The 14,688-nt window shown below is 39.3% G+C and overlaps 1 protein-coding gene across 1 annotated transcript in view; it reads right to left on the bottom strand.

The window, feature by feature from the left end:
* Nucleotides 1-7,234, bottom strand: part of LOC103201111 (myosin VIIA and Rab interacting protein) — a 604,027-nt gene extending 596,793 nt beyond the window's left edge. Inside the window, exon 1 of the mRNA XM_007945736.1 lies at nt 7,125-7,234. Coding sequence (XP_007943927.1) covers nt 7,125-7,234 — 110 coding nt within the window. The remainder of the gene's footprint in view (nt 1-7,124) is intronic.
* Between the last annotated feature and the right edge of the window lie 7,454 nt (nt 7,235-14,688).

The raw sequence follows: 14,688 nt of genomic DNA, 5'->3' as shown, positions 1-14,688 counted from the left end.
ATCCTACTTCCATAGTGATACTGCCTCGGAAACCCAAGGAGGGGTCGCTATGAGTCAGGGCTGACTCGACGGCACATAACAACAACAACAACAATCTGAGAAGCTACCCATAATTTTCACTCTAGTAGAAAAGACTATCCGGAGTATATTAAACCATATAGGACCTGCTGAGTGTGCCTATAGGATCCCAAAGCCCTGCAGAGATCTGCCCCTCCTCCTGCTGAGAGCCTGCAGGAGCCCGCAACCCTATAGGTGAAGGGGCACTGTCACTCTGGAAGAGGGAACCATTTGGACACACAATTTTGAGGTCGGATGTCCGATACAGCCACCTCAGATGCTCAGGCTGCCATGTTCCACGGTCTACACTGAAAATCCAGATGCTGGAGGGAGGTTCTGGCTGAATGCAGACTGAGGCAAAGCCCTACCTATCACCCATGCTCCAGCACACACCTGTGCTGGCTCTCCATCCTGGGAAGTTTTCCCACAACTCAGTGCTTCCAGCCACCAAGTCTACATTTTCCCAATATCCATGTCAACTACTACCATTTACCTGAATATCCTTAACAATTTATAAAGCATTTTCAAATATATCCCTTATTTCAATGTTTACCTAAAGGAATAGACAGAACAACAGGCAATGTTCTCCTCATTTTAAAACAAAAAAACAAAACAAAATCCAATGCTGTAAAGTCAAATCCGGCTCACAGTGACCCCATGTGACAGAGTGGAACTGTCTCATAGGGTTTTCCAGGCTGTAATCTCTATGGAAGCAGAATTCCAGAACTTTCTTCCATGGTACCTCTAGTTGAGGACATACCATTTGTGTCACCCAAGGACTTTCTTTCTCATTTTATAGAGGATAAAAATATGCTAAAGGTCAAGTGATTTTCAAAGTTTGGGGCTTATAGTAAGAATTGAACTCATATTTTTAGACTAAAACCAGGGCTTTCTACACTACCAATGGCTGGCATTGTATTAAACAAAATCCTAACTATAAGAAAAAGAAAACAGTTTTGAAAAGGCTTTAGAGCAAGTCTACATAATTGAGATTTGGGAAACAAATATCTCAACTCCCTCCTGTGCTTAGGCATCTCCTCTGCAACATGGAGACCTTCCTCATAGGGTTGCCTGGGGGAGTCAGTAAAGATGAATCTTACAGAGCACCCAGGACACAGAAGCTCACAGGGACTGCTTAAAGTCTTTTAGTTCTCTTTTGGTGAATTCATTTTAATGACCTCATTATGCTGAATTCTTCAGTTGTACTCTTTACCTCACTGTGCTGTATTCTGGGGACATTTAATTCACATTTCCACCACCTATTTATTTACTACACTTTATGTCAGCACTAAGAACAGATCATTATAAACACTGGGTAACATTTTCACCTAAGATCTGCCAGAGAAACTAGGTAAATACAGAAAAGCTGGCAAGGAGAAAAAAATTAATTCACTTGGAAGCTGTAGAATAAAAAATATTCCATTCTAAATTTTGCATTCGTTAACCCACTGAACAAACGCACAGCCATCAAGTTGATTCCGACTCATAGTGACTCCCATTGGGTTGCCAAAGTTGTAAATCTTTATGGAAGTAGATTGCCTCATCTTCACCCTGCAGAATAGCTGGTAGGTTTGAAGCACTGGCCTTCTGGTTAGCAACCTAAAGCCTTACCCACTACATCACTAGAGCTCCTTAAAGAACATATTAAATAACTCAAAATACTTTCCATAGTACAGCTTTCTGTATTCTTCTATGTCCCCAAGCAATGCAGAAGAGTGAGGCAGATATTTAACTAGTTCAGTGATGCCAAGGTGGTGGTGGTCTAACCTCTTTTTTGTCCGATAGTAAAGTTCTTTATTGAAATCACCCAGTGTCACTCCATTTGCCAGGCTCTTGCTGAAGCAGGCCAACTGTGACATGGGAAGAAGGGCAATAGTGACTATGTTCTCAGAGAAAAAACACCCAATCCCAGGACCAAAAGAGGTGCTGTGGCCAAAGGTCACTCCTCTTTGGCCACTGATGGTTTCAAATGGTATTTTTCCTTTCTTTTCAAAGCATGTTCTGTATTGGACCTAGTGCCTAGAGTATAAAATGTGATTTGTAAAAATCAGTTCCTATCCTCTTTCCTTTCACTCCATTAGAAGGAGAGCAAGTGTGCAAGATGGTACAGATCACAAGAAAGAAGTTGACAGCCCAATCATTAAAAACCCACAGGGATCTGTGGAGACTATTTGTTTCTTTAGGCATCCATCCCCTGAGGCCAGACCAGGCATGAGGACCACTCTTTCAGGTACTGAGGGAAATCGGACACATTTCACCAACTTGGACCTCTCTTCCACACCTCACCTGCAAATTACCAACTCACTCATCTTTAAAAGATGTTGCTACCTTCCAAGCATCTGGCCAGGTTCCTAGATTCTAACTTCTCTTACTCCTAGATCCTGGCCCTGAGCTATCTGTGCAGTTGGCAAGGCAGGTCCTGTAGGTCCCAGGCTGACCAGGGAGTGGGTCAAGCAGTTTTCTTTACCTAACACAATCAGATCCGGTGACCATGCAGTAAGGAACTGCAGTAAGGCCACTGACTGTAGTCCAGTAAGTACCCAAATCCAAAGCCAAAAAGATGGCTACCTTGTGGAATCCACTATGGTGGCAACAGCACTGCCTTTAAACCAAACCAAACTATAAAGCTGCTTTTCCATGCAGACTGGCACCTAATTCTGCAGTGGAGCTAAGGCCTCAGAAGAGGCCACAAAACAAGGCCTCTGCACACTCACATTTGAGTTTCCAGGAGATGAATGATATATAGATGGTCTTTCTGATTCAGAAATAAATAAAAAATAAATAGTTAAAGAGTGCTCCATCAAACCACCTATGAAGCTGACTGTTTAGAATGACAATTTGTACTTATCCATTAATTCCATAGATATTTGGGGCACACCCAATATGTATCAGGCCCTGTGCCTGAAATTTGAGGCACAAAACTGAGTGAGAATGGCTCTTGTCCTTGTGAAGCCATGGTCTGGTAGAGGAGAGAAGATGAACAATTCAGGAGAAGCACAAATGACCATGAGGACACTGGTCTCAATGGAAATTAGCAATCACAAACTTCAAGTAAGTCTTGGTGTTGCCCAGCATTTTTACTCAGTTTCTACTCTCCCACTCATCTAGGTGACTTTTTCCATTATAAAATGTTTATCTCCCATCTGAACTCTATATATACAAATGCCTATATATAGAGATCCCTATATATATGTTGTTATTTGCCGTCGAGTCGGCCTCGACTCATAGCGACCCTTCCTTGGGTTTCCGAGGCAGTATCACTACGGAAGTAGGATTGCCCAACCTTCCTTCCGAGAAGTGGCTGATAGGTCCTTATATATACAAATGCCCTTGTGAGCTCTCTCCCTGGCTGTCTAATAAACCAGTAGCCATTGTATTGATTCTGACTCATGGTGACCCTGTGTGTGTCAGAGTAGAATGTGCTCCATAAGATTTTCAATGACTATTGTTTCTAAAGTAGATCACCAGGTCTTTCTTCTGAGGCATCTCTGGGTAGACTCAAACCTCCACCTCCAACCTTACCTTTGCTACTCAGTTAGAAGCCAAGCACATTGACCATTTGCACTACCCAAGGATGGATGTCTACTAACCATCCCAATTTTAAGATATCTAAGAGATAACTTTCAACTTCACCCAACAACCACCAATCATGCTCTTCTCTGTCTCCTCCATGTAGTGAATGGCAATTTCATTCTTTCCATCACCCAAGGCAAAAGCTACAGAATCCTCCTTAACTCTGTTCTGCCTTACATGTCATATCCAGATACAGAAATGCAAATCCTTCACTCCACCTTTAAGAGATAACTAGAATCTACTACTCATCACCTCCATAGGCCCCAGTGCTCTGAGACAGCACTGTCTTCCCCCTAAACTGCTGAAATAGCCTCCTCACTTGTTTCTCTGCTTCTTCTCTTGTCTCTTATTCTCTCATTCTATGGGGGTAATTACTTGCCCCATAGAATAGCAAGAGTGATCCTACTAAAAAAAATGTCAGAGCATGCCACCCTTGTGCTCAAAATCCCCCACTTTGTTTCCCATCTCTGTAAGATTCAGAGGCTTTATCATGTATTATTACATGGCTTGGGCTCAGGCTATTGCTTGCACATCACTCTACTACAATGCTTCCCACTGTTCACTCACTTCTAGGACTGCTGGGAACTCACAGGCATGTTCCTGATTCAGGAACTTACTTTCACTGCTCCCTCTGCCTTGATTTATTTTACCCTGCATAGCAGAACAGTTCCTTCCTTTACTTCCTTTTGGTCTCTGCTTGTATCTCAGCCCTCATGGAGTAGTTGATATGGAAAACAGCACCTTTCTCACTGCAGGCCAGACTCATACATGCAGAATGTTCTGTGAGGAATCTCAGCACCACGGTACAAGAAAAGAGCTCTGTCCCCTCTGTCTTCTTTATTTTTCTTCATGGCTCTTGCCATCACCTAATATATATAAATCTATTTTTATTTTACCATTCTCTCTCTATTTCCTCACTATAGACAGCACTGTCCAACAGGAATTTAATGTGAACCACATATGCAATTCTAAATTTTCCATTGGCCACACTCAAAAAGGTAAAAAGAAACAGGAAAATTAATTTTAATCATATTTTTATTTCATCTCATATATCCAAAATATCAGTATTTCAACATGTAATCAATATAAAAATTATTAATGAGATACTTTACTTTGAAAAAAAAATGTGGTATGCATTTTACATTTCCGTTGCATCTCCATTAGGTCAGGCCACACTTCAAGTGCTCAACTGTCACATTTAACGAGTGGCTTGGTACTGGGTCAGCAGTGCTCTACAACATAAACTACACAGGACAAAGGCTAGGTTTGCTTACCTTGATATGTCTAATAGCCAGATGAGTGTTTGGCATCTGGTTTTTAAAATCAATTAATTCTTTTTTTTTTTTTAATTGTGATTTGGGTGAAAATTTACAGAGCAAATTCATTTTCCATACAGCAGTTCACATACATTTTGTCTCATGACATTGACCACAATTTACTGCAATGCAACAGCTCCCACTTCCTCCCGATAGTTACCTCTTCCTTGTGTCCACCCCTCCATGCACTCCTACCCCGAGCTGTCTCCCTGTGCATAAGCAGCCCTTCTTTCTCCCGTGATTGCTCTCTCTAAGGAGTGTATCTATCTCAGGGAAATGTTCAACTCATATGCCTGTCATTTGTTTGGCTAGATGCCACAGTGTGGGTTCAATTCCAGACCTGAAGGGCAGCTAGGGGCCACAGTCTCAGTGGTTCCACCAGGCTATATCAGACCAGCAAACCTGGTGTCCCCCCCCCACCTTTTTTTTTCTCCAAATGATTTTGAGTTTTGTTCTACATTGTTCTCCCTCTCTATCCAGGATCTCTTACATAGATCCTCTTCCAAGTGGTTAACAGTGGTAGCCAGGAACCATCTGGTTCTTCTGGTCTCATAGTCATTTAGGCTGCAGATTGGATGGTGTACCAGTCGCTAGGACTAATTGTTTCCATGAATTTTTGTTTTTCTTCATTGTTCTTTGCTCTGGACAAGGAGAGACCCATCATTGCATCTAGATAGCAGTTTGCAAGCTTTTAAGATCCCAGTCGCTACTTGCCAGAGTAGGAGGTGGAACAATGTTTTGTATAGTATGTTATGCTAATTGATCTTGATGTCCCCTGCAACTATGGTCCCAAGCTCATAGGTTCAACTACTTGCTCACTCTGGGTAGCTGGCTGTGACCAAGCAAAATCAACTAATTCTTTATTTGACATATTTCTTGTCTTCCACAAACAAGTACACATTGAATATCTACTATATGTGAGGAAAAGGAAAAAAAAAAAAAAATGGTAGAACTAAAGACAATAGAGTACTTAGTCTAATGGAGATAATACTGTGAAGAAAGAGAAAGCCCTAACATCCCAACATGGAAAGGAAAATCAATCCACTATTGGAGGTGGAAAAGATTTGCCACCTTTAAGCAAAGTGGGCAAGGGCATGATTAGGGCTAAGATATAGCATCCAAACAGATATGGGCAGGCTACTTGGCAGAGTAGCAACAGAACGTAGAGGCAGGAAGATCATTAAAAAAAAAAAAAAAAGATGAGTGCAATGACTGAGATAAAAGCTGGACTCGTGTGAGGGTGTGGAGAGATGTCAAGGAGGTGGAATCAAGAGGGCTTGACACCACCCTGGATGCAGGGCCAAGGCAAGGGAGGAGGTATCAAGTTTCTGAGTTTTTATGCCGAATGTGTAGGAGGAAGATGACATCATGGATAAACCTATGGAATCCTACGAAATAACAACTGATTTAAGGACAAAGGTAGGGAGCTAGTAATGACTTCCTATCAGGTTCTAAGGTATTAGGCCCAAGGCATGAGCTCATTTCTATCATTCTGACTTCTGAATTTCGGCATCTCTGCTTAACAGAGCTGCAACAGTATTTCCAAGAGTGTTCCACAGTGGAAATATCAACTGCAGGGGAGTCAGGAGGCTCCACTCTGGGCCTCAGTTTCCTCCCCTATAAAATAAAAAGGGGTAGTACTGAGCCAGGTGATGCCACCTCCAGCTGGTGGGCAGTTTTTCATAGCTCTTCTTGCACCATGGTAATGAGAATCCTAACTGAAGAGTCTACATGCCAAATATTAGTGGTTTAACATGTAATCAGTATAAAAATTATTAATGAGATACTTTACATTTCTTTTTTAAATTCTCCCACTACTTATTCACACAAGACTTTGGTTATTCTTTAGCAGCATCTGCTGATAAGAAAACTAGAGCCAGAAGCAAATTTGAAATATCCATCTCAACCACAAACTCCACTCATTCTACGGCTACGAATAACTTGCAAGGTGAGGAGCCCTGACAAAACTTCAGTTCGGGGTGTGAATAGTCACACTTCCAGGATGGCATTATGCTGGAAAACCTTTCTAAAAAGGGAAGGACATTCATCTCTTAAACCTAAGTACAAATTTGTTTACATGACCTAAAGACATCCTAACCCAGGACCAACTCCTAGGAAGCCCATTTCACTTATTCACACATGGTTCACACCACCCAGCTGGGCACAGAGGATTTTCACCTTAGTCGTTCTTCCTCCTTTTTGCGAAGATTGAAGTCTCGCTGAACCACCTGGAGAACATGCTCCGTTTCATCATCGGTCAGACCAGACAGGTCCAGCTTCCTTCCCATGATTTAATACAAACACAAGTGTTGAAAAAAGTCCTGGGAAATGAAAGCAAAGATCACAAATTGAGTGCAAGATAAAAGCTCGGTACAAAATTAACCGACTTTATTATTAAAACAGAATACATGTTGTATGTTTATATGTAAACATTATCTTTCTCTGCTCTCATACCCAGGAAATATTTACAAATGAATTCAGCAAGACAGCACTTAAAAAAAAAAAAAAAAAACAGAATGTAGTCCTTACTATAAAGCTACATAAATCAAGACAGAGCGGTACTGGCATAAAAGTAGGCATATAGAACAAAAACAAATACTTCAAAACTAGGTCCCACATACTACAAATAAGCACTACAAAGATGCCCATGCAATTCAGTGGGGGAAAGGATAGTCTTTTGAACAAATTATGCTGGAATACTTGGATATATACCTAGAAAAACAAAATGAACATCAGTCCCTACATCAAGTGATATTAAAAAAAAAATCAAAACTGATCATGTAAAACCTGAAATTACAAAACTTCTAGAAGAAAATCTTAACAATATTGGGGTAGGTAAAGAATTTCTAGATGCTCAAAAGGAAGGTTGGGCAATCTACTTCCATAGAGATACTGCCTCAGAAACCCAAGGAGGGTTTGCTTTGAGTTGGAAATGATTCAATGGCAGTGAGTTTGTGTGTATACACATACACCAAACATATATATGTTGTTGTTGTTGTTGTTATGTACCGTCGAGTCACACCTGACTCATAGTGACCCCTCCTTGGGTTTCCGAGGCAGTATCACTACGGAAGTAGATTGCCCCATCTTCCTTCCGAGGAGTGGCTGGTGGGTTTGAACCACCAGCCTTCTGGTTAGCTGTCAAGTGCCTTAGCCACTATGCTACCAGAGCTCCCAAACATATATATACATACATATATATACACACACACACGTATACAAATATATATACACATATATATATACACACATATATATACACACATATATACACACATGTATATACACACATATATATACACACGTGTATATATACACATATATATACACACATGTATATATACACATATATATACACAAAAAAATTTAAAAAGCACTATCAGAGAGGGGAAAAAATGATGAACATCATAAATAACATCTTCTGATTTCAAGATACCATTTCTGAAAATGAAAAGGTAAAGCCACAGGCTATGTGAAAATATTTCCAGTGAATGTATCTAACAAAGAACTTGTATCCCAAACACATAAAGAATTCTTCCAATACAATAAGAAGAAGTCAATTAAAAATAAGCAAAAGATCTAAACAGCTACTTTACAGAAGATATGCAAGTGGCCAAGAAGTACACGAAAAGATACTCAACACGGGTTAATTGCCAAAATAACCAAATAAAAGAAGTAAAGACTTAAGAGAGATGGAGATGGGATGGGGGCCAACTGCCATATGTAATAACTTTTAGAACAACTGTGCACGTAGAACTGTGATACAAAGTTAAAAAAAAAGATGTGCATATTATTAGGAAAGCATTGTACTATGTAATTTGAAATTTTGGACCAAAAGGACAAATTCCTTGAAAAATGTATTTTAGTAAAGCCAATTTGAGAATAATATTACCAAAACAGTAAATAAAAATTGTCTACCTCCCAAGAAACATTTTTTAACTAAATAAATGTTACTATATATTTAAGGAAAATACAGCATAAAAAAATGTAGGAGTACTCCTAAAACCATTTTATGAGGTTCATTTAGTCTTGTCACCTAAACCACACAAGAAAAGAATGAAAAAGTAAAAAAAAATAAATAAATAAATAAAATAAAATCATTCCTTTTCAGTCTAATATAATTGCAAAAATAATGTACACAAATTCTTGGCAAATCAAACAGAGCAATAAATATAAGAGTACCTTATGACCATGATGAATTTATTCTAGTAATATAAGGTTGATTTAAATTGAAATGTTCATTTGTGTAATTCACTACATTAACGGATTAAAAGAGAAAAGAGTATGACTCTCTACGTTGGTGCAGAAAAAAGAAGTCCCAGTCACAATTAAACTTCCTGGCCAACTAGGAATAGGAGAATTTCCCTCCTGTAATCTGACAGCAAATATCTGTAAAAAACACACACAGGAGACATCACAGTTATTGGGGAACCACTGAAAACATTCCTTTGAAGATGAAGACTAAATCAAATATATGCCAGCTCTCACCACTTCTACTTAATATTGTACTAGAAGACTTAGGGAGCTCTGGTAGCATAGTGGCTAAGACACTTACCTGCTAACCAGACGGCTGGCGGTTCAAACCCACCAGCCACTCCTCGGAAGGAAGGTTGGGCAATCTACTTCCATAGTGATACTGCCTCGGAAACCCAAGGAGGGGTCGCTATGAGTCGGGGCCGACTCGACGGCACATAACAACAACAACAACAAGAAGACTTAGGCGGAGTAATTAAGCCAGAAAAATATGTAGAGAGCACAAGAGGAAGCAACAAAGCTGTCTTATTTTCATATGATATGATTATATATGTAGAAAACAAAAAGCAACCTAGAGACAAAGTATTAATAAGAATTAAATAAGATTAGGGAATACAAAATCAACATATAAAAATAAAATGCACATCTATAGAGGAAAATAAAACAGAAAATGTAATAATTATTAACAGGATATTGTGACAGTTGGAGCTGTGTGTCAACTTGGCTGGACTACAATTCTGTGTGGTTAAGGAATTGTGATGTGGATTATTCCCATGATGGAATCAAATGTCTATGTTTTGAGCAGCAAATCCATTGAAAGGGAGCTTCCCTAGGGGTGTGGCCTGCTTCTAGTATATTTATGGACATTCTAGGAAAAGAGACACTCTTCTGTGGATCAGGATCCTGTTGTGCTATCTACAACTCTCTGTGAGCGAACAATCCACCATTCAGCCTGGAGACCTTGGATTCGTCATTCATTGGAGTCAACAGCCAGTACACTGGCTGTCAACCTTGAGCTTGTCAGCCCCTGCAGCTGCATGAGTTAGGGAAAGTCTCCAGCTTGAAGTTTGATCCAAGAACTTGGGACATGCCAGCTTCTATAAGTGTGTGAGCCATTTTCCTAAGATAAATTCCCTTTCTCTCTCTCTCTCTCTAAGCTTTACTGATTTTGCTTCTTTTGAGAACCCAGTCTAACACAGATGTGATTTAGAAAAGTATCAGAAATAAGATGTCCAAGAATAAATTTAACAAAAGTTGTGTAAGACCTTAGGAAGAAACTAAAAACTTTATTGAAAAACATTTAATAAGCCTAACTAAATGAATCTTCATGAACTAGAAGACTCAATTTGCAAGTATCATTCTTGCCAAACCGATTAAAGATCAATGTAGATTTCTATTTCAATAAAATTTCTAACATAGATGTTGTGGAACTTGACAAGATGATTCCAAAATTTATATAGGTAAGCAAAGGGTCAAGAAAAGCTGAAATCCTAAAAAAAATTATTATCAAGATGTGTGTGTGTGTGAGTGAGTAAGGTGGGTGAGTCTTGACCTTCCAGCTACTACTATTTATTTTAAAGTACTTAATAAAGTGTAGGAACATACAACTTACAAGAGCAGAAAAAGAAAGAGCCAGCTTTTTCCTTTAGAGGGGAATTGGTAATGGGCAATTAATTGGATCCCTAGCTCATGCCAAACACAAAAAATCAATTCTAGATGTATAAAGGGTAAAATAGAGGCAAAACTATAAAACTTCTGAAATGAAATATAGAAGAATATCTTTATGACTTTGGGATTGAAGAAAGTTCTTTAGTAAGACACAAATTATAAAATCAAAACTACTGTCATCGAGTTGATCCAAACTCATAGTTACTCTGTAAGATGGAGCAGAAGTGCCACAGAGGGTTTCCAAGGCTGTAAATCTTTTCAGAAGCAGACTGCCTCATCTTTTCCCACAGACAACTGCCAAGCTTTAAGTTACCAGCCCAATGCTCTAACCACAGTGCCACAAGATTATTTAAAATTAAGAACTCTATTCCATAAAAGACAGCATGTTCTGGTTTTTGTTGTTGAGTGCTGTCAAACTGATCCTAACTTATAGTGACCCCATGTGACAAAGTTGAATTGCCCCACCGGGTTTTCTTAAGTGTAATCTTTATAGAAGCAGATCACCAGGTCTTTCGCCTGCAGAGCCACTGGGTGGGATGGAGCCTTAGGCACTATGCTACCAGAGCTCCCTAAGTGTAAACTGGTAGACTCTAACACAACTAGGAGGGAGCTCTGGTAGCGTAGTGCCTAAGGCATTTGACTGCTAACCAGAAGGCTGGAGGTTCAAACCCACCAGCCACTCCCTGTTAGGAAGGTTGAGCAATTCACTTCCATAGTGATACCACCTTGGAAACCCAAGGAGGGGTTGCTATGAGTTGGGTCCGACTCAATGGCACATAACAAGAACAACAACACAATTAGGAAATTGAAGATCCATTTACCAAGTGACACAGAATTTTTGCCATGCTTAGGTAAAGTGGAATGTATGAAGCATGAATCTAGGAAAACTGGAAGTCATCAAAAATGAAATGGAATACACAAAGATAGTTATCCTAGGCATTACTAAGCTGAAATGCACTGTTACTGGCCATTTTAAATCAGACAATAATATGGCCTACTATGCCAGAAATGGCAAACTGAAGGGGAATGGTTTTGCATTCACTGTCAAAAAGAATATTTCAACATCTATCCTGAAATACAACACTGTCGGTAATAGGCTAATATCCATGCACCTACAAGAAAACCAATTAATATGACTATTATTCAAATTTACAAACAAACCACTAATGCCAAAGATGAAGAAATTGAAGATTTTTTTAATCATTTTTACCAACTTCTGAAGTCTGAAATCAATCAAACATGCAGTCAAGATGCATTGATAATTACTGGTGACTGGAATGTGAAAGTTGGAAACAAAGAAGCATCAGTAGTTGGAAAATATGGCCTTGGTAACAGAAACGATACTGAATATTTGCAAGACCAACAACCAATTCATTGGAAAAATCTTTTTTTCAACAACATAAATGATGACTATGTATGTGGCTCTCTCCAGATAGAATACGCAGGAATCAAATCAACTACTTCTGTGGAAAGACACAATGAAGAAGCTCAGCATCACCAGTTAAAACAAGGCCAGCACAGAAATGGATTCACTCCTATGGATTGGTTCTCAGTCCAATAGTAGAAAGACTTACATGCAGAAAACCTACCCCAGGGCAATGTATCCCCCTACTTTAGCGAGATGCACCCCCCTTAAAGCAATCAGCCATGATACACCAGAGGGGCAGAATTCAGAGAGAAAGCTGGACAGACAGGAATGCACAGTTAAGAAGAGCATAGGGAGAAGGCAGTCACAGGGACGGGAGGGGACGAGAGTTTGTTACGGCTGGGGATGGTAATCAGGGCATGAAATAAAATGTGCACAAACTCTTAAATGTAAAACGAATTTGCTTTGCAAATTTGTACCCAAAGCACAGTAAAAATAAAAAACAAAACGCAAAGCTAGGAGCAAACTGTGGAACTGACTATCAGTTGCTCTTATACAAGTCCAAGTTGAAACTGAAGAAAATTAAAACAAGTCCATGAAAGCGGAAGTACAATCTTGAGTAAATCCCACCTCAATTCAGAGAACATCTCAAGACTAGACATGACGCACTAAACACCAACGACCAAAAACCAGACAAGTTGTAGGATGACATCAAGGACATCATACCCTGAGAAAGTAAAAGGTCATTAAAAAGGCAAAGAAGAAAGAAAGGACCAAAATGTATCTCAGAAGAGACTCTAAAACTTGCTATCGGACATAGAGTAGCTAAGGTGAAAGGAAAAAATGATGAAGTAAAAGGGCTGGACAAAAAATTTTAAAGGGTGGCTCGAGAAGACAAAGTAAAGTATTATAATGAAATGTGCAAAGGCCTGGAGTTAGAAAACCAAAAGGGAAGAATATGTGGCATTTCTCAAGCTGAAAGAACTAAAGAAACAATTCAAGCCTTGAGCACCAATGTTGAAGGACTCTAACCAGAAGGCTGGCAGTTCAAACCCACCAGACAAGCCACTCCTCGGAAGGAAATTTGGACTATCTACTTCTGTACTGATACTGCCTCAGAAATCCAAAGAGGGGTCACTATGAGTCGGGTCTGACTCGATGGCACATAACAACAACAACAACAATATGGGCAAAATAATTAGCTATCCACAAAGTAGGAAAAGAAGATAGAAGGAATACACAATCACTGTACCAAAAAGAATTGGTTGATGTTCAACCATATCAGGAGGTAACATATGATCAAGAACCAATAGTACTGAAGGAAGAAATCCAAGCAGGACTGAAGGCATTGATAAAAAAACAAAGCTCCAGGAATTGACAGAATACCAATTGAAATGTTTCAACAAATGGATACATGCTGGAAGCACTCACTTGTCTATACCGAGAAATTTGGAAGACAGTTACCTGTCCAACCAACTGGAAGCGATCCATGTTTTTGCCCATTCCAAAGAAAAGTGATCGAACAGAATGCAGAAATTATTGAATAACATCATTAATATCACATGCAAGTAAAATTTTGCTGAAGGTAATTCAAAAACAGTTGAAGCAGTATATTGACAAGGAAATGCCAGAAATTCATGCTGGATTCAGAAGAGGACATGGAATGAATGATATCACTGCTGATGTCAGACAGATCTTGCTGAAAGCAGAGTACACTAGAAAGATGTTTAGCTGTGTTTTTACTGACTATGCAAAGGCATTCAACTGTATGGATCATAACAAAATATGGATACACTGTGAAGAACAGGAACTCCAGAACACTTAATTGTATTCATGAGGGACCTACAAAGACAAAAAAAGCAGTTGTTCAAACAGGGTTGTATCCTTTCACATACTTATTCAATCTGTATGCTGAGCAAATAATCTGAAAAGTTGGATTATATGAAGAAGAACATGGCATCAGGATTAGAAGAATATTCATTAACAACCAGTGATATGCAGATGACACAACCTTGCTTGCTGAAAGTAAAGATGACTTGAAACACTTACTGATGAAGATCAAAGATTATAGTCTTCTGTATGGACCATAACTCAACATAAAGAAAATTAAAATCTTCACCACTGTACCAATAAGCAACATTAGAATAAATGGAGAAAAGATTGACCCTTTCAACTATTTCATTTTACTTCAATCCACAATCAATGCCCACGGAAACAACAGTCAAGAAACAAACAACCTCTTGCATGGGGCAAAGTTGTTGCAAAAGACCTCTTTAAAGTGTTAAAAAAAAAAAAAAAAGGACAGATGTAATTTTGAGGACTAAAGTGTTTGGTTCTACAATCGAGGTCAATGGAAGCAGCAGTCAGGACATTAGACGATGTGTAGCACTGGGCAGGTTGGCTGCGAAGGAACTCTTTCAAGTGCTGAGGAGCAAGGATGTCTCCTTGAGGACT

Source organism: Orycteropus afer, unplaced genomic scaffold (genome assembly GCF_000298275.1).
Source record: "Orycteropus afer afer isolate SDZICR_OR568_19922 unplaced genomic scaffold, OryAfe1.0 scaffold00142, whole genome shotgun sequence".
NCBI classification, from domain to species: domain Eukaryota; kingdom Metazoa; phylum Chordata; class Mammalia; order Tubulidentata; family Orycteropodidae; genus Orycteropus; species Orycteropus afer.
Note: the sequence above shows the minus strand (reverse complement) of the source record. Positions and strands in the feature narration are given on the sequence as shown.